Raw genomic sequence first — 20,017 nt, forward strand, 5'->3', positions numbered from 1 at the left:
TCCCTCGGGGGCGAGCTGGGAGTTGCAGGTCCGGGGGCCTGGCCCTGAACGCTAGCGGTTTCAGGAACAGCGATGGACAGAGCGGGAAGCGGAGCGGGAGGCGGAGCGGGAGGCGAGAGGAGCCTTGCGGGCGCGGGAAACTACAGCTCCCGGCTTGCCCCGCGCAGCCGCGACAGACTACAAGTCCCAGGCTGCTCCGCGGCGGCGGGCGCCGGGCGCCATCTTGGTCGGCGGCGCGGATTGAATGAGCCCGCCGCGCCGCGGCCGCCGTCCCGAGCCGCGCGGGCCCCGAGCCGCCGCCGCCGCCGCCGCCGCCACCGCCGCCATGGCCACGCCGCTGCCCGGCCGCGGGGGCGGGCCCGCCACGCCGCTGTCGCCCACGCGCCTGTCGCGGCTGCAGGAGAAGGAGGAGCTGCGCGAGCTCAATGACCGCCTGGCGCACTACATCGACCGTGTCCGCGCGCTCGAGCTCGAGAACGACCGGCTGCTGCTCAAGATCTCCGAGAGGGAGGAGGTGACCACGCGCGAGGTGGGCGCTCAGCCGGGGCTTCGGCCTCGGAGGGTCCCCGGGGGTTCCCGTGCGCGAGAAGGGACACCGGGCAGGCCCCGCCCACCGGGGGGGTCCCCGGGGTTTCGGGGGGCCCTAGGGGCGCACGCGGGGCTAGGCCTTGGCCTCTGAGGGTACCCGTGGGGTTTCGGGGACCTCCCGTGGGTGAGGCTCGGAGGCCGGGCGGGCCCTGCCCATAGAGGGGATCCTCAGAGGTCTCGGGGGTGCCCCAGGCGAGTGGTGCAGACTGGGGCAGGCCCCGCCCACCGCGGCGTCCGAGGGATTTTTCGGGGACCTCGGAGCGAGGGGCGCACCCTGGAGCAGGCCCCGCCCACTGAAGGTTCCCCAGGGCTTTTCGGAGGACCTGTGAGCGAGGGGTGCGCCCTGGGACAAGCCCCGCCCGCCGAGGGGCCCACAGAGCGGTTCGTGAGCCCACCGAGTGAGGAGCGCAGTCTGGGGTAGACCCGTCCTCTGAGGGATCCCCCAAGGGATCAGGGGCCCCCTGTGCGACTGGTGGATGGGGGGCAAGCCCGAGCCCTGAGTGGTCGGGGGGTATCTGGGGATCCCGTGGTCGAGAGGGTGTGAGCCAGAGAAAGCCCCGCCCCTAAGGGAGAGGCGGAGAGTCTCGGGGCTGTGTTAGGGTGTCCTGGCGTCCCGGGAGGAAATCTGGTGGGGTTCTGTGGTCTCAGAGGAGCCTGAGTTCAAGCTCTCTGAAGGGACCCCGAGGAGGGGTGGAGGACCTCAGTTGGGGGGAGGTCTGGGGGGGGCACGGTGCTCTTCTCTGCGGAACTCTCCAAGGGTCCTGGGATGAATTCTGGGGAGTTGAGGGACTAGAGAGGTGGTTAGGCTGTAGGCTCCATCTCTTACTGGCACCTGGGGTGGGTGGGCACGGGAGGGGAGGGGGTCCGATGCCCCGGGGTCCCATGGGAAATTTGAGAGGTCCTCAGTTGGGCCCTGGGGTACCCGCTTGGCCGATGGGCTGGAGCCTGGTGGGGATGGGGAGATGTCTGGTCTTGGGGATCCAGTGGGAAGTTTGGGATTCCAGGTGGGTCCCAGGGCTTCACTGCAGACTGAGGGAGAAGGGGCTGGGTAACCCCCGCCCTCTAGGGGCATGGGAAGGCCTGTGTCTGGGGGTCCTGGGTGGGTTCTTTCCTTGCTTGGGGACTGTGGCTCCAACCCAACTCTCCCCCGGTTCCCCCGGGCCCCAGGCTCTCTTCTCACTTAGCTGGACCCCTGCTGGCCCCTTTCCAAAACCAAGTGTGATTGCTGGGAATCAGGATGGCTGGTGGGAGAGTGCTCACCTTGTGGTTCCCCCTGAGGGCCCCCTAGGAGAGCCAGGCCCCTGTCCTGACCGTGGACCATGTGACAGTCTTGTGGGGGTCATTTTGGGGAGCCACTTACCCTTTGGGTGACCCTGGGCAAGTCATTTAAACTCCCTGGGTCTCAGTGCCTCTTCTGTAAAATGGAGATGACAGAGCCACCCCCGTTTTGTTCTAACTGGCTGGCCGGGCGTGTTAATGTGCGTTTTGTAGAATAAAGGATGGGCGCCCGGGGGGACCGTGGGTTGTCGCCCCTGATTAACAGTAGCCAGGACGGGTCGGCTCAGAAAGTGGCCTGGGTGACGACGGGGAGGAGGTTTCGCTGGAAGGTGGTGCTGTCGGTGTTGCGGGAGTGGGTGCGGGGACTGGATTCAAACTCTGATGCAAACTCGTGCAAAGTGCTTTGAGTCTGTGTGACCTTGGGCAGGTTTTGTCATCAGTCTCATGAGGCTAGAATTGTCCGCACCCCCCCACCAGGTGGCCACCTTCCAGAGCGGTGCTGGGGTATTCAGGGTGCGGGTCCGGTTCCTGCCTGCTGGGGTGCCTTGTCTTTCTCCTGGCCTTGCAGGTGTGGTGCTGGCAGGCAGCCCTCTGAGGGTGATGGGCCGGCTGGGCCCACGGCATGGGAGCCCCCTGGCGCTGGGTGGGTGTTGTACCTAGAGCGCCAGCAGGAGGGCCTGGGGAACCGGATCCCGCTGGTCTGGGAGGGGCCGTTCCCTTCCCAGCTGGTGAGGTGAGGTCTCCCAGTCTCTGACGGCTCCTGGGAACAAAGGATGTGTTGCCGCCTATGGTAAACCTGCCCCACCCTGGGCTCAGGGGCAGGCCAGGGGCTCCGGGTGTCCCCGGGCTGAGGGTCAGGCTACCAGCTGGAGCTGGGGACTTGCCACCAGCAGGTTCTCCTGGAGCCTCTAGTGCCCCTGCGGCCAGGTGATCAGTGCCCCTGGGAACTGGGCAGTGGAGGGAGCTGGCGCCTGGGGAAGGAGGGGCGCTGGAGCAGTCGGCGCGGGGGTGGGGGGGGTCAGTGGGGGGCGCTGTCACAGGCTTTCGGAGAGCACCCTGGTAATGGCCTTGGCTACAGTGGGGCCCAGGCTGGAGGGGCCCTGAGAGGTGGGTGGGCAGAAGCGGGATGGGGGCTGGGACTGGATGGTGGCTCCAGGAGGGATGTGGGCGGAGCCGGGTGCCTGGTACCCCCAGGAGGATGGTGGTCATCACGCTGGGGCGCTCCTGGCATGGAGTGGGTGGGGGAAGGGGTACTGCTCACTCCCATCCGCCCCCCAGTGCTCAGGATGACCCCATCCCAGAGATGTTCCAACCCCAAATCCCATTAGGAGAAGCCACTTACGGACCCCTTTGAAGATGCCTTTTACAGTGTCCTAAGCGTGCCCCGAGCATGTAACAAAATCCAGACAGTGGAGGTGCGTGAGGGAAGACAGAAGCTTCCAAGCCCTTGCCACCCTCCCGCACGTGCCACATACGGGTCCCACCGGCCGCTCTGTGCTGAAGAGCCACGTGCTCGTGTCACTGGAGGGCTTCTGGAAGGGCTGGGGCCAGGCTCGATTTCTGTTTGAGCGAGGTCTTGGGTGCTGGCCGGGAGAGGGGGGAGCCAAGAGGGAGAGGCAGTTCTCCAAGGAGCATCCCCACTCAGGTGTTAAGTTCCTCCGACCTTCGGTTTCTTTTCTCTCACCTGCCCAGGTGTCCTGTTGCTGCTGGGGGGTGGGGGCAGGTAGGGCGCCCCCCCCCGGGTGGACCCTGGGAGCAGGGGCGCGGCACGGGGAGCCGGGTGGGAGAAAGTAGCCCTATGGGCTGTCTGTGTGCGGGGATTGCCTGCAGAACCGTGGTTCCCGGCTGGGAAGGTTCCATCCCCTGGAGACGCAGGAACAGGAAAAGGCCACCTCGGGTTATCTGGACACCCCCGCCCCCACCATGCTCCCGCTCCCTGGCCAACACATGCTAACACATTTGTTCATTCTTGGTACTTGAATAATGCCATAAAAGACAAAACAAAAGGCCCCGGCCATCGGTCTCCGGTCGGCTGTGGCCGGGCCGCAGGGGCCGTCGCAGGGGCCGGGCCGCAGGGGCCAGGGGCCAGCAGAGCACCTGTTCGGGCTCTGAAAGACGCTGTGTGTGTGTGTCCTCCACAAGAGTTTTCTGAATCGTCCCAGGGCCACAGAGTGGGGTTGGCAGATGTTCTCTGCAGAGGGCCGGAGTCTGCATTTTCAGCTCTGTGGGCTGGAAGTCTCCGCCGTGGCTCCTCAACTCAGCAGTTGGAGTGGAAGCTGCCACAGACACTACATGAAGGAACGGGCCAGGCCGTGTGCCAAGAAAACTTTATTTATACACACTGAATTCCTGTCACCGGCCTGTGTCACAAAATCTCTTTCTCTTTTCTTCCCCTCAGCCACGGACTGATGTAGAAACTACTCTGGGCTTGCAGGCTGGACACACGCAGAGGGCGGGATGGCTTTGGCCGCGGCCCGGGTGTGCCGGCCCAGCTGCCGGTGAGCGCGTGTGAAGACAAAGGGACGTGCGCCCGCACGTGTGCGCCTGCACGTGGGGGCGTGAAACGCTGCGTGAACTTTGTACCCGTAGCTACTAATCTCTGTGCCCATGCGGCCCGAACTTCCGCCCTGACACCCAGCCGCAGGACAGCCAGCCAGGCGCCCCAGAACCTGGGACTTGAACCAGGACACTTGAGGTGACTGCGAGAGCGTGGCCTCAGAGCCCAGAGCACTCAGGATGAGTGAATCCAGGGGGGACCCAGAAGTCTCAGTTGTGGAGACAAACAATACGATGTATTTTTACTTACTCAACCTTGTCAGGCTAGTATTGGATTTACACGAAAATGGCCAAGGACGTGCAGGGTCCCACGTCCCCCAGCACAGTTCTGTTAGCGTCTCACAGTCATGTCTCTGTCACAGTGGTTGTATCAGCGTTGATGCTGTAGCGACATCCTGGGCGAACACCCATGCTATTTGGATGTCCTCCGTGTCCCCCACTCCTCTGGCCCGGGACGCCCTCGGGACCTCACACGGTGTTCAGGTGTCACGTCTCCTTGGGCCCCTCTGGACCGAGAGCGTTTCTGAGATTCCCAGGGGTCGATGTCCCCCGGTAGCCATGAGGAGCGCTGGTTAGGAGTTTGGGGGCAGGCTGGTGTTTCCTCATGGTTAGGCCAGGCAGGGGGCCCAATAATATTTTAATGGATTGTTTAAAAAATTAAAATTAGTGGCACACCTGGCTGGCTCACTCAGTGGCGTGTGTGAATCCTAGTCTCAGAAGTGTGAGTTTGAGCCCCATGTTGGGGGTAGAGTTTACTTAAAAAAAAAAAAAAAAAAATTAAAGTTAGTGCAAAACCCGCCCTGGGAATGAAGTATCGAGAACTTACGTACAGTGTCACCACTGCTGGCTTCTCCTGCCCCATGCCCCAACCTGGCTCAGGGCTCGGTAGCCTTAGTGACTGTCGTGTTGGTCACTAGTCATCCCGGGACCCCTGCCTGGTGAGGGGAAGGTGTGAGAGAAAGGGTGGGGGTCAGGGCAGGGGATCTTGTGCGTGCCCTTCCTCAGGCTTAGGAGAGTTCTGGAAGGTGAGATGGCAGGAGGCAGAACAAGGACACACGGTAAACCCAGGTACGCTTGGAGACAGGAGCGGTCACTTTTGTGAACTGAGCTTGATTCCACAATCCAGTTCCCAGAGGAGCAAACATCGGGCGTGGCCACAGGCCACCAGCTCTGTGCGGGGGAGGAGCCTTGCTGTCCGGGGGTGGGTGATGGCCACAGCCAGGGGACAGAAGGGAGAAGGTTGTCTCTGCTCCCCTATTGTGTGTCCTCTTGGAATCGCCCCCAGTGGACATCCTCTGCCCTATACGTGATGGGTCCGGAGAGACCAGTTTCCTATTCCATGCCTCAGTTTCCCCATGTGTGAGATAGGGCCAGGAGCCCATATCCCGTCTCACCTATGGGATGAAGTGACTGGGAGCTGCTGTCTTGAGGCCCAGGATGCCCAGGCCAGTGGGGGGGGGGGGCTCAGACTGGCTGTTAAAACCCCCACTCTTCTGAAGCGTCCCCCCTCCTGGAGGCCCCTTGGTCCCTGGGCAGCGGGATGCTGCTTACCTGACCGTGCAGCAGGTTGTCGGCCGCTCCCGGCAGTCCCCTCTGCTCTGGGGCCTTCCTGTGGGAGGAAGGGTCCCGGCCGCACCTGCACCCCCCCCCCACCTGCTGGCATTTCATGGGAGGGGACGTGGTGCCGCTTTGAGCGGCAGCTCTGTGTCGTCCTCCATCCGCCTTCTGCGCCCTCAGGTCACTGAGCTGGAGTTCCCAGCGCCTGTGGCTCCGACGCTCCGCAGGTCAGCGGCTGGTGCGTGGGGAGAGGTGCACAGCCATCCCCTCCGAACATTGCCGCTTTCCCAAAAGAAGCCCCGTCCCCATCAGTTGTCACCCCCAGCCCTCCTCGGCCCCCATGAGTCCCCTTCCCGTCCGTGGAGGAGCCTGGTCTGGGTGTGTCACACGCGTGGACTCACACCCCACGTGCCCTTCTGTGTCTGGCTCCCTCCCTGCGTGTTGTGGGCTTGCGATCTGTCCCCCGGGCAGCGCGTGGGGACCCTGCTGCTGGTGGTGGCCGGGGACGCTCGTGCGCATGGGGATGCGCCGTGTGCATCTGCTGGTCGGCGGGAGAACGTTGGGCTTGCTTATACCTCCTGGCTTCGGTGGGCTGAGCCGCGAACACGCAGCTTCGTGTACACGCGCGTCTTCTCCGGGCATGGAGGTCCCAGCTGTGGGGTCGCTGGGTTCCAGGGTCCGCTGCCCACCTGGCTGCCCGGCGCCAGGCCCGTTTCCCACTCCCGCCCGCTGCCCGTGGGGGCCCGAGGTTTCCCGGTGTTGCCACCAGCGTTTGTTACCCTTTGTCTCTTGGACTCTGGCCGCCCTAGGGGGACGGAGGGGCTCCCTCACGGCCCTTGTTTGGTTCCAGATGTTTGTCACACCCGTGCCTGGCCCTCCGCGTGTGGACGCGGGGGAAGGTTGGGAGCGAGAAGGCGGCGAGAAGCATGAGCTGTGTGCGCAGTTGGTGGGGGACCCGGGACCCGGAGAGCTCGGGCCGGCTGGGGTGCCCCTGGGGTGGGGGTGGGGGGCCTCGGGAGGAGCCGTGTCCGGGCCGGGAGGGCCCGCTGTCGGTGGGGAGGGGTCTGTCCTTGACCTGGGCCTGGCTGCAACCCCGCAGGTGAGCGGCATCAAGACGCTGTACGAGTCGGAGCTGGCGGACGCCCGCCGGGTGCTGGACGAGACGGCGCGGGAGCGGGCGCGGCTGCAGATCGAGCTGGGGAAGCTGAAGGCGGAGCTGGAGGAGGCCAACAAGGGGTAGGCGTGCGGCCCTCGGGCACCCTGGACACTGCTGGTGCGGGTCGGGCGGGCTGGCCGCTGGCGGGGGCATGCTCTGTGGCCTGGGCCTCCAGCCGGCCCTTCCCACCACCTTTGGTCCCCCAGCATCACTCAGCCCAGGGAAGCTTTTAAACCTGAGCGGCCGGGGCGCCTGGAGGGCTCAGCGGGTTAAGCCTCTGCCTTCGGCTCGGGTCATGATCTCGGGGTCCTGGGATCGAGCCCCGAATCGGGCTCTCTGCTCCGCAGGGAGCCTGCTTCCCCCTCTCTCCCTGCCTGCCTCTCTGCCTACTTGCGATCTCTGTCTGTGTCAAATAAATAAATAAAATCTTTAAAAAATAAAAATAAAAAATAGACCTGAGCGGCTCCCCCCACTCCCTCAGGGAAAGGACGGCCCCGGGCCACGCGGCCCAGCCTCCCCTCTCCGCCCTGAGTTTGGGAGCCACCGGTGTGCTACCCTCCCCGCCGCCAGGCCGCGGGCCCCACAGACCTTGGCGCGCTGCCTCACGTGTGGCGTGGGGACCCTCATCCTCCAAGGCTCCTGTGGGGCTGTGGGGCTGCCCGCCTCCGTCCCCGCGCCACATCCAGGCTGCGGTCCCCGCTGGGCCGGGCTGGCAGCCTTCAGGCCCGGCCTTTTCTCTTCTTCCAAAGTGCTTTGTCTTCTCTGGTGCTCATGAGAGACAGGCCCGGGCGCACAGTGTGGAGAGCCAGGTGCTGTGGCGGGGACGGCACCAGACTGAGTGCTGGGTAGAAGACACCATGACGCCGCGATGACACCGGCGGCCACACGTGACCAGGCCTGGACTGTCGTTGTCCCCGCCCCAGTGTGTGTGGGGGGCGGTGGCAAACCGGGCCAGGCTCGTCCAGGGCCCCTCGGGTTGGCGGTGACCTGGACCGAGGCCTGGCTCCCAAGCCCCGTTCACGGTCCCAGCTGCTGACAGAGTCACCTTCACGTTTGTGGGATGTTTTCCTTCTTCTCCATTTTTGGGTTTAGGCAGTTTTGCGTGTCTAAGAAAATGAGTGGAAAGGCCAGAGTTTCCAAAGTCTCTGCTCTGGTTTCCCCGCCCAGGAGCGGGCGAGCTCCGCCGTCTGACTCACACACGGCACCATGTAGCGCCGCTAACCAGAGCCCGAGTGGACATGAGGCTTCCCTCCCAGCGGGAGGTGCCTTCCACGAGCTCGGACGCCGTCATGAAGACGCGTCTGCCCTTACGGCTTTGCTGCCCTAAAAATCCCGTGTTTCCCCGTCTCTCCGTCCCGGCCACCGCGGTCTTGCCTTTTCCAGAACGTCCCAGACTCGGAGCCCGAGTGTGGCCTCAGCCCAGCTGCTCTGGCTCAGGGACGCGCCTCGGGGGTCCCTCCGTGGAGAGCCACTGGAGTGGAAGCGTGCGCGGGGTGGCCCCGCGGGGTCCGGAGCCTGGTCCTCAGCCAGGGAGCAACGCTAGACCCAGGGTAGACTATAGCCCACCAGTTTCATAGGATTTTTGTTTTTGTTTTTTAAAGATTTTATTCATTTATTTGACAGAGATCACAAGTAGGCAGAGAGGCAGACAGAGCGGGGGGTGCGGGGTGGGGGGTGGGGGGGAAGCAGGCTCCCTGCTGAGCAGAGCGCCCAATGCGGGGCTCGATCCCAGGACCCTGAGATCATGACCTGAGCCGAAGGCAGAGGCTTTAACCCACTGAGCCACCCAGGCGCCCTATCATAGGTTTTTTAATTAAAAAGGGATTTGTGCTTCTTGGGGAAGATTGAGGGAATTCCAGAGTCAGCACTGCTTTCCCTGTGGCCACTGAGGATTCCAGAAGCCTCCACACACCTGGGACTCTGGTGTGGCTCCTTGTCTGGGCCAAGAAGTCTTGATTTTTCCTGCTTTGCGGTCCCAGGTGCTCACTAGCGAGAAAGTGGAAAATTCAAGCTAGTGTAAGGAGAAAAGTAAAAGTCTGCGGCAGCCTTGCCCCAGACCGACCGCGGGGCCGGTGTGAGCACCCGCACGGCCTTCCATAAACTCACGGCGGACGCCGGATACACCGGCAAGGTTGGGCTTGGGAGGCCACAAGCCTCTCGTGGATGTCCCCCCAGAGTCATTGGGTGTCCTCCGTGCTGGGATTTTATCCCAGCCACTGGGATGTTCCCGCACCCGGGACAGGTTCACCAGGGGAGCCGTGGCTGTGAGAGGCTGGTCCCATTGTTCCGTGACGGCTTCTGTGGGTGACAGCTGTGCCCATTGTCCGCCGCTTCCCTCGGCCTGATGCTGGGTGCGGCGGGCGGCGGGCGGCAGACAGGACACAAGGAGCGGCCAGTGCAGCGGGGCTGGCGGTAGGGACTCTGCACGTCTGGGCCGTCACTTTCAGTGGAGGCCCCTGCTCCACTGGGAAGGCCTCCTGTCCGGCGGCCGCCCTCTGGCCAGCAGAGGCTGCAGGTGCCGCCCTCCGTTCCCGCGCTTCCTGCCCCGCCGCAGGAGCCCTTCCCGGGCAGGGAGCCGGCTGCGCTTAGGTCGAGTGGGTTCTCTTCCTGACCCGTTTATCAGCACATCTCGGCGAGGACAGGAGCGTGGGTGGCTGCGTGGAGGACCCGACCGATAGGTCAGATGCTCCCACTCAACTCTCCAGGACTGTCCCACAGATGAGGAAGCCGCGTTCAGCTTGATGCTCGGGAGACGTGGCCCGTGGGAGCCCCTGGTGCCCCTGCTTTCTGGGCCGTTCTGTGTAGTTTTGCAGAATGCGAATATTGGATAAAGGTGTTTAGAGATTTTCCGCATCAAGGTGGCTGTGTCACCCCGGCGGGAGAGCGTGTGTTGGGCTTATTTGGTCAAGCCCCACGATGGGTTTAGAGACTATTCAAATGAACTTAAAAAAAATTTTTTTCCACATCACCTGATGCCTCTGTTCCAGTCACCCTGGCTTTGTGGCTGATCTTAAACTTGCCAGGTACACCTGACCCTAGGGCCTTTGCACTTCTGCTTCCTCTGCCTGAGTGCTCCTCTCCTGGAAATAATAGATCTGGTTTGTTCTTTTTTTTTTTTTTTTTTTTAAGAGTTTATTTATTTATTTGATAGATCACAAGTAGGCAGAGAGGCAGGCAGAGAGAGGGGGGAAGCAGGCTTCCCGCTAAGCAGGGAGCCCGATGCGGGGCTCGATCCCAGGACCCTGAGACCATGACCTGAGCCGAAGGCAGAGGCTTAACCAACTGAGCCCTCCAGGTGTCCCTTGCTCTGGCTCGTTCTTAATGCTCCCCTCATCCAGGTCTGTTTCCAGGGCGACCCCAGGCAGGGCTGTACACCTTGAAAGTGGGGGTTCCCAGGTGGCTCGTGCCCCTCCCTCACCTCCTGTCCCGCTTCTCTGCCCTCCTGATGCGGGTTCGCGGGCTTCACTGTCAGCTCCACCCACGAGAAAGTTCTGCCCCAGGAGAGCCCGGTGCTCCCAGGTGCATCTCTGGCGCGAGGGGGCCCGTCCCCACAAAGCAGGCTCTCGGTGACGGGTTCAGACGAGGGACTTGTTTTCCCAAACCCCTGCAGAAGCTGCTCCAGGGGCTTAGGGTTTCAGTTCCGCTGTGGGCAGGAGAGCCAGGACCGTGTGGCGTAAGCTCAGGGGTGAGGACTGCGGGGACCCCGAGACCCTCATGGAGGATGGCAGTCAGAGGCGCGGCTGGAGCTCTGTGTTCCAGGGCTGCTGCTGAGGACACGGCAGCTTGGCGGCCGAAGCCACGGGTCCCTATGCCATCCCCCCCCCCCAACCTCGTGCAGCGGAAGCTGCTTCCCCAGCGGTTCTCACTGGGTGTGCGGTTGGGGGGCTGGACCCAGGGACGCTGCTTGGCCCCCATAGCACCCCTGTGTGAGCAGCATTTGGGGGAGACTGTCCCCTTGTTGGGGACGGCTCCCTCGGCTCCTGGGTGGGGGGTGGCGTACATTCTGCTCCTGGAAGGTGGCGAATTCCTTTGAGAAACGACCAGGAGCCCCAGGCCTGTGCTGCAGACAGCTGGGCGTTAAAGAATCTGTTTGCCTCTTTAAAGTCGGGGAAATTGTCTCCTGGGGCGTCAGCTGGACCTGTTTCGAGAAGTGCATTAAGTTTACAAGTGAGATCGACTTTTCAAAGGGCAACATTGTAACCTGCAACTTTACTAAATTATACGTTTTTTAAAACATCATTCTCCCTTACGTGATCCCCCCCATGTCCAAAAATTACACAAAAATGACATTAAAGGGGAGCCTGGGTGGCTCAGTGGGTGAAGCCTCTGCCATGGTCTCAAGGTCCTGGGTTCCAGCCCCGCATCGGGCTCTCTGCTCAGCGAGGAGCTTGCTTCCCCCTCTCTCTCTGCCTCTCTGCCTTCTTGTGATCTCTGTCAAAAAAAAAAAAAAAAAGACATTAAAGCTCTTTCCTTGAGGTCTTTTTGAGCGCTTGTACTTGTCAGCTGGTGGAGTCCTGGTGTGCAGAGCGGGTCTGAGGAAGGGACGCCTTTTGTGCCGGCGGCCCAGGCCCCGTTACCTCAGGGGAGGTGCGCACGGCTCAGAGGCGGGAGGGAGCCGGTCCTGGGGCTTCCTGGCACTGCCAGAGACCCCCATCGTGCCCGACGGCTCGTGCTGCCTGCTCCTGGCTAACGCCTGCCCTTGACTCCTAGCTCCAAGAAGAGGGAGGGTGAGCTCGCGGTGGCTCAGGGCCGCGTGAAGGATCTGGAGTCCCTGTTCCACCGGAGTGAGGCAGAGCTGGCCGCCGCCCTCAGTGAAAAGCGTGGCCTGGAGAGCGACGTGGCCGAGCTGCGGGCCCAGCTGGCTAAGGTGGGTTTCCAGCGGCCCCAGTGGCGAGTGCAGGGGTCTGGGGCGGCGGCCGGACGTCCCATCATAGGGGAGCGGCCCAGGGCCAGGATGCCTGTGTCTGCTGGTCCCCAAGCCCTTGACACCCCCTGGAGTGTGTGTGTGTGTGTGTGTGTGTGTGTGTGTGTGTGTGTGTAAGGGGATCTCTGGGCCCCGAGAGGCCACACGGTGCAGTAGACAGTCACCTCAGCTTCTGTCCTGTGTCCCAGGCAGAGGACGGTCACGCGGTGGCCAAAAAGCAGTTGGAGAAGGAGACGCTGACGCGTGTGGACCTGGAGAACCGCTGTCAGAGTCTGCAGGAGGAGCTCGACTTCCGCAAGAACGTCTTCGAGGAGGTGGGTCTGGGTGCGGCTCGCACCCCGCATGGCGGTGGCGGCATCCTGCCACCTCCTGGAGCTCAGGAACCCAATCCGGGGGAGGGTCCTGCTGCCTCTCCCAGCCCCGGGGGCTGGGGGGCTCTAGGTGCCTCCCCAGGCTCGTGGCCACATCCCTCCACGAGTGCCTCCGTCTTCATTTGCTTCCCCCGTCTCTGCTCTCCTGTCTCTCATGAGGATACTTGTCATTGGTGTAGGGCCCACCGGGATGATCCAGAAGCTTGGATTTGGAGACTCTTATAAGTCCCATCTCCCAAGCCCCCCTTTCCAAATAAGGTCACACTCCCGCTTCTGGGGATTAGGACGTGGACACATCTTTTGGGGTGCCACTGTTGAACACACGGCAGACCCTCTCTGTGAAAGGGCAGGGGAGGGCCCATCTGCATCCCTTGCTTCCTGGCCCCTGCCCCCAAGCTTGGAACTGGCCCCAGGCTCTGGGGTATGGTGGGCCCACCTGCCCTTCTGGCAGCTAGAGCTGGGGTTTCTGTGTCCTCTGGGAGGGGATGTGGCATCGGGGCCCCTCCCAGCTCATCATCACAGAGCTCATTGTCCTGTCACGGCCCACAACGGAACCCTGGGGCTGCAGTGCCCCGGGCGCAGGTGGGGGCTGGCAGGACCGATGCCCATACACCTGAGGAGTGGGCTCCAGCTCCAGCCCGGCCCCCTGAGAGCCAGGGCCAGGACAGCTAGGGGGGAGCCCCTGAAGGCATCCGCTGGAGACCCTGAGCCTTTGAGGGGGTCCGTACTTGTGAGGAAGGATCCCAGGAAGAGAGCCATGCAGGGACCTGTGAGGGGAGCCCGCAGGACAACCTGGAAGGGCTCCTGGCGGGGAGCCACCATGGGGGCCGCCGTGAAGGTGGGTGTCCTGGTCCAGCGTTCCCCGAGGTTCACGGGTTCTTTGAGAACAGGACTGGCTTCCTTGAGAAGCAGTCCTCTTGGTCTTACAAGCTCTTGGCACAGTGTGAGTGACGGCCGGCCGTTCGGAGCGAGTTTCTCCTTCCCTCAGAGCCTAAGGCTGGGGAACGGCGCCCTCCGCCCGCACCTGTATCTGAGGCAGCTGTGCTCTGGGGCCTAGACCTCCCGCTGGGTTTAGTGTCGCTGTGGTGTCCGGCTGCTGACAGTGTCGCTGTGGTGTCCGGCCACTGACCTGAGGCCTGGGTCTCTATGCCTCTGTCCCCAGGTACCTGGGACGGGCTCAGCAGGAATTCTTACTTTAAGATTTTTTTTTTTTTTTTTTAGATTTTTATTTATTTATTTGACAGAGATCCAAGTAGGCAGAGAGAGAGGGAGAAGCAGGCTCCCCGCTGAGCAGAGAGCCCGATGCGGGGCTCGATCCCAGGACCCTGGGTTCATGACCTGAGCCGAAGGCAGAGGCTTTAACCCACTGAGCCACCCAGGCGCCCCCTTACTTTAAGATTTTATTCATGGAGTTATTTGAGAGAGCGGGAGGAGGAGTGCCTGAGTGTGCGAGCAGGGGGAGAGGCAGAGGGAAAGGGAGTGGGAGAGAATCTCAGGTTGGGTCCCCACCAAGTGCACAGCTGGACGTGGGGCCGGATCCCACCACCCTGAGGTAATGATGCTGAATGAGCCCCCCTCCAGGAGCCCCTTGTCAGGAGTTCTTTTAACAACAGCTTTATTGGAATGTTCCTGTTCTAGAAAACTTGTACAGTTTGGCTGGTTTTAGTACGTTTTCAGAACTGCCCAAACTTCATCTCTAACTAGACCGTTCTGTCGGCCCCAAAGCAACCCGGTCCCTGTCAGCCGTCAACCCCCCCTCCCCCCTCCCCGCTCCCCCCAGCGGCTCGATCCCCCTTCCCGTCCTGGTCTGGGCGGGTCACCCGCGTGGACTCACACCCCGTGCGTCGTCCTGTGTGTTTCCCTCCCTGCGGCCGTGGGCTCGGGGCCGTCCCCGGGGCAGCGCGTGGGGGCGCCTGGCTCCCGGTCGCGGCCGGGTAGTTCCCCTGTGAGGGGGCGGGGGCACGTTTTATTTATCTGCTTGCCAGTGGGGGACGCCGGGGCCGGGTCCGCTCTGGTGGCCGTGACTCCGCAGCGGTTCGGGGGTCTGGGCGCCCACGTGGACTTGGGGCTCGGGGAGGGGGGAGAATTGGGGTCGGGGAGGCCGGGGGTGGGGTGGGTGGTGCGGGGCCCCAGGGCGGGGCACTGACCGCGGCCCCCGGCAGGAGGTGCGGGAGACGCGGCGGCGGCACGAGCGCCGCCTGGTGGAGGTGGACAGCAGCCGGCAGCAGGAGTACGACTTCAAGATGGCCCAGGCGCTGGACGAGCTGCGCAGCCAGCACGACGAGCAGGTGCGCCTGTACAAGCTGGAGCTGGAGCAGACCTACCAGGCCAAGGTGCGGGCCGGCGGGGGCGGCGGGGGCGGCGGGGGGCAGCGGGGGCTCCCTGCCCGCGGCGGGCCCCTCACACCGCTGTCCGGGCCCGTCCAGCTCGACAGCGCCAAGCTGAGCTCCGACCAGAACGACAAGGCCGCCAGCGCCGCCCGGGAGGAGCTGCAGGAAGCGCGCGTGCGGCTCGAGTCTCTCAGCTACCAGCTGTCCAGCCTCCAGAAGCAGGTGACTCCCAGGGCCTGCCCCGCCGCCGGCCCGCCGCTGCTGCGGGCCCGCCCTCCCGGCGTCGGGTGTAGGCGAGCCGGAGCGGCAGCGTGGGTGACGCAGCACCCCTTCCCTCCTGGCCCGCGGGGCTGTTGGGCCCACCGGCCTCCGGAGCCCCCGGCCCCACCCCACCAAGGCCTCCTGCCCGCAGTCGGGGCCCGCCCGCGTCCGCAGCAGGCGGGGAAAAACCCCGCAAGCCGGTGCGCTTCTCTGCGTGACCCGCAGAGGCCGGCCTGACCCGGCTGCCCGGACCCCTGCCCGCCAGGCCAGTGCCGCAGAGGACCGGATTCGCGAGCTCGAGGAGACCATGGCTGGGGAGCGGGACAAGTTCCGCAAGATGCTGGACGCCAAGGAGCAGGAGATGACCGAGATGCGGGACGTGATGCAGCAGCAGCTGGCCGAGTACCAGGAGCTGCTCGACGTCAAGCTGGCCCTGGACATGGAGATCAGCGCCTACCGCAAGCTCCTGGAGGGCGAGGAGGAGAGGTGGGCGTGCTCTGGGGAGGGGGCGGGGCCGGAGTGGGAGGGGGCGGGGGGCGGGGCCAGGCGAGAAGCGCCCCCTCCCCCTACCGGGCTAGCGAGTGTGTTGGGCCCGCCGTCCCCTCCGTCCCGCAGGCTGAAGCTGACCCCCAGCCCATCGTCGCGGATCGCAGTGTCGCGGGCCACGTCAAGCAGCAGCAGCAGCAGCGTGTCCACGGCCGGGCGCTCGGGCCGCAGCAAGCGCAAGCGGCTGGAGGTGGAGGAGTCTCCGGGCTCGAGCGGCATCGGCACGGGCAGCAGCAGCAGCAGCACCAGCTTCCACCTGGCGCAGCAGGCCTCGGCTTCGGGCGGCGTCAGCATCGACGAGATCGACCTGGAGGGCAGGTTCGTGCAGCTGAAGAACAGCTCGGACAAGGTGAGGGGCGTCCGGGGCAGGGGTGCAGAGCTGGGGGCGCCCTCCCCGAGCTGTGCGTCAGGCACCACGTCCCCTGTGCCAGGACCAGTCTCTGGGGAACTGGAGGATCAAGAGGCAGATCCTGGAAGGGGAGGAGATCTCCTACAAGTTCACGCCCAAGTACGTGCTACGTGCCGGCCAGACGGTCACGGTAGGTGGCTGCGGGAGGGCCAGCGGTGGGGAGGGTGGCCATGGGGGGCGGTGGTGCGGGCTGGGATGTGGGGGGTTCTTGGGAAGCAGGCAGTGGTTTGGGATGGGGTGACTTGGCTCTGAGAACAGCTGTGTCCTGTCACTGGACACCTGTGTGCCGTTGTGCCCTTGGACTGTCCCTGGAGCCCTGTGGAGCCCTGGGGTAACCTGTCAGCCTCTCACAGTGGAAGAGGGTCTGGGCTGTCTGGGCTGGCGGGCGCTGGCAGAGACAGAAGATCACAGGTGTGGACCCCTGAGGCTGATGGGCCTCTGGTCGCTGCTCAGCCTACGTTTGCTGACATGAGTCCTTGGGCACCGCACCTCAGTGTCCCCTATACCCTCTCAACTGTCCTCCTCCAGCGGGACCCAGGGGGCAGGGACCAGGAACTAACTGGTGGCATGTACTGGGCCCAGAGCCAGCACTGATGGGGAGGCCCTGCTGTGTCCCCAGGTGTGGGCAGCTGGTGCGGGAGTGGCCCACAGCCCCCCCTCAACGCTTGTGTGGAAGAGCCAGGACAGCTGGGGCACGGGCGAGAGCTTCCGGACCGTCCTGGTCAACGCCGACGGGGAGGTAGGTGCCTGAGCCTTGCTGGGGGCCACCGTCTCCTTGCCCTGGGGTCGCTCCTGGGGGCTCCCTGCCTCACCCTTACTGCACCACAGGCTGGGCAGGAGCTCTGGGGTGCAGCTTTGGCCCACAGGCCAGGGAGTGTGCGACCTGGGGTTTGCGATGTGGCTCTCGGCCAGAGCATCCCGCCTGCCCGTCACCGAGACAGGTGGCCCCCGCTGCCCAAGGGGTCAAGTGTTCAAGTGTCCTTTCTCTTGCGCAGGAGGTAGCCATGAGAACTGTGAAGCAGTCCTCAGTGGTGCGGGAGACGGAGAACGGGGAGGAGGGAGAAGAGGAGGCCGCGGAGTTTGGCGAGGAGGATCTTTTCCATCAACAGGTAGAGGCTCCCGGGTGGCTCACGTGGACGCACCCTCAGCGCACACGTGCACGCCTGCCCGCCGGGTCCCCAGGGCCGTGCTGCCCACCAGCTGCTTGGCCACCGCCCAGGCCTCCCCCGCCAGCCAACCCCAGGCCACACCGCCCGCTGCCAGAGATGGCCTGTCAGGGGACCGCCCTCACCTCCTGGCTCTTGCCCCTGTGTGGACCTCAGGGTGGTGGCCCGGGGCCCCCAGGAGTGGGGTGTTGAACCCCAAACACCACCAGGCGGCACCGGTGTAGCCCTGAGGGTCCCCAGTGAGCGGGCTCTGAGGCCACTGCTGCTCCTGCCTGGGATCTCCGGGCTTCAGTGATGGGTTTTGGGGGGGACGGCTCCTGAGGCCTGGGGCCGAGCTACAGCCCCTCTGCATGGTACGACTTGTGACGGCCTGTGTGCTTGGAACAGAAGCAAGGCGGATGTGGAAGGTTCTGGAACAGGGACAGTTGAGGCTGAAGCCGCTGGCCCCATCAGTTTGCTGGGAGCTGGTGTCCCGGGGGTGGGAGCTGCGTGGCCCAGTGGGCTTGTGCGTTCCTCTTAGGCTGCCGGCCTTCCTTTCCAGGGGGACCCCAGGACCACCTCGAGAGGCTGCCGCGTGATGTGAACGGAACACGCCTCATCACTTGTCTTTACCCAGAGCCACTGAAAACTATTTTTCTATCATTGGCTGTCTTTACTCCTTGATAACATTTCTAGAGGATTTCTAAGCGTACTGCCAGAACGCGGGCTGGGTGTCCGGGGTCTTTACTGCGGGTGGGCTCCCTCGGACACTTCCTTCATCGCCACTGGCCAGACATTTTTTTGGTGCCCCATTTCACCATTTGGTTGAATTCGAGGCCAAGGACGGAATGGCTGACGGGGGTTGGGTGTGGAGGTTGGAAGGCCGGGCCGGGGCTGGGCTCAGGGACTGCTGTCCCTCTGCCTCCCCCGCACAACCGGCTGCTGGGGTCCGCCCTGTGGGCCTCGAGTGCACGGAGAGCAGGGCTGCCGTGTCCAATGAAGCTCCTTAAGAGCCCCGTCCAGAAGCCAGGTTCTGACCTTGGGGGCGGCAGGCGCATCCCCTGTGGCATTTCGGTGGCCCGGCCGCAGGTGTGGCAGGGGCCTGGGTGTGGGTTTTGGCTGCTCGGCCTGGGCTCTGGGGCTCTGGTGTACTTCCTGGTGTGATGGAGAGCTGCCACAGGCCATACTGGGGCACTCAGCCGTGGGCCGCCTTTTCCCTTCCTGGCTGTCTGGCCCTTGGGTTTCTGGAGCTTTCTGTAGTCCAGTTCCTAAGCTTGCAGGACCTCGAGGCAGGAGAGAGCTGGAAACCCAGGGAACAGGGACAGCTCCGTTTGGAGACTTGTCACCAGGTAATCAGCCAGGGTGCAGGTGGAAGGGGAAGTGGGATCACCTGGGAAGCAAGTGTCCCCCGGGTCTCAAAGCCACTGTCCACAGGGCACAGCCTCTTCCTGCCCTCCCTCGGTGAAGAGGGGGACTTGACCGTGAGCCACTGGGCCACCCACAAGCTGTTCTCCCACTCTGTGCCTTGTGCATGGGGCTGAGTCCTGACCCCCACCATGTCCCGTATGCTCTGTGCGTGTCTTGTTGTCTGTCCTAGCTTCTGTGGCGACCTTTTCGCTGAGATGCTGTTTCTCAGAGGCCAGTGCTGGCTGATTCCACAGGACGGCTCCACGACCCCCCACCCAGCTCCTGGCTGCCATGCCGCCTTGGCGGTCCCTCACCGTGTGTACCCCTCCCACACAGATACACAGAAGTTATTTTTTTAATGGATATTTATTTTTTTACATTGGTCAGTACTCAGATTGCCGGATCCCGCTTCAGGCCTCATGCCAGCGTCCCTGGGACAGCCCCCCCCCCCCCCAGGGGCTGGAGTTGAGGGGGGCCATCTTGGTGACATCTGAGGCCCAGACGGCAAATTCCTTCAGAAAGCGCAGCTCAAGTCTTAAAGACGTCACACTGAGCCACGGAGGCAGCTGCCCCCAGAAGGCAGCCCGTTTACAAGCAGCCCGCAGCCGGCCCTTCCCAGCTCGCCCGACGCCGCCCTAGTTCCGCAGCACGCTTGCCTCCCGCCTCGGGCGGTCCGTCTCCCGTCCCTCGGAACCTGCTTGTGGCCGGAGGGTCGAGGCTTCTGCACCGAGAATCTGCCCGCAACCCCTTGCTTGAGTTCTAGTTCTTTCCATGGCTGCCCGGTACCCAGGCCCGAGGTCGGTTCTTCTCGTGGACAGAAACGGCTCACCACCATTCCCCGCCTTTCTGGGGGTCCCTGGGGAGCTCGCCCCGCCCCACGCAGGACCTTTCCCAGGAGAGCCGCAGGCTGTGCGTCCCCCATCCCCATCCCGCCTCGCCCACTGCGGGCCTGGACCGCGGAGGCCAAGGCCTCCGGAGCGTGGGGCCGGGGTTGTCCAGATAGTGCGCTCTGGCCTCGGCCGCGTCCTGCGATGTGTCTTGGGAGTGCGGATCGGGGGCCAGCCGGTTCCCCGCCTTACGCCCGCCCCGTGGTGGGCCTGACGGGCCCGGGGGAGTGGGGGGGTGCCGGTGAGCCGTGCGGGGGTCCCGTGTGTCCGCGCCCCGCCCGGGAAGCAGTTCGTAGTTGTCCGCATTCTTAGGTTTAAGCCGCTTTAAAGGACCCGGAGACGGTTCCCTCGGCCAGGCCCCCCGCGGCCCGGCCTCGGGCGCGCCCCGCGGGAGCACCAGCACGACCTGCGGGGGATGGGCAGGGGGCCACCGGCGTCCGTGAACTTGCATGCCAAACATGTGGTCTTTCCTTTCTCCCGTGTTTGTAATACGCGTTTTACGACCGGACACTTTTGTACAACACGCCAATAAACATTTGGTTTTACTGGTGCCCCCGCGTGCGCTCTGACCAAGCTGCCCTGGCCCCGCCGGAGACCGGCGT

The 20,017-nt window shown here is 63.9% G+C and overlaps 1 protein-coding gene across 1 annotated transcript; it reads left to right on the top strand.

Moving 5' to 3' along the window:
• The first annotated feature begins 244 nt into the window (after window positions 1-244).
• LOC111161851 (lamin B2) lies at window positions 245-17,784 on the top strand. Its single transcript, XM_022525861.1, has 12 exons — window positions 245-529; window positions 7,079-7,215; window positions 11,846-12,002; window positions 12,248-12,373; window positions 14,593-14,763; window positions 14,857-14,982; window positions 15,287-15,507; window positions 15,637-15,916; window positions 15,999-16,106; window positions 16,596-16,715; window positions 16,972-17,085; window positions 17,684-17,784. The coding sequence occupies exons 1-12, from the start codon at window positions 245-247 to the stop codon at window positions 17,723-17,725; spliced, it is 1,887 nt and encodes a 628-aa protein (XP_022381569.1). The 3' UTR covers window positions 17,726-17,784.
• Window positions 17,785-20,017: the final 2,233 nt, after the last annotated feature.

The sequence above is a fragment of the Enhydra lutris genome, unplaced genomic scaffold, assembly GCF_002288905.1.
Source record: "Enhydra lutris kenyoni isolate GAN:26980312 unplaced genomic scaffold, ASM228890v2 scaffoldscaffold86, whole genome shotgun sequence".
NCBI lineage: Eukaryota > Metazoa > Chordata > Mammalia > Carnivora > Mustelidae > Enhydra > Enhydra lutris.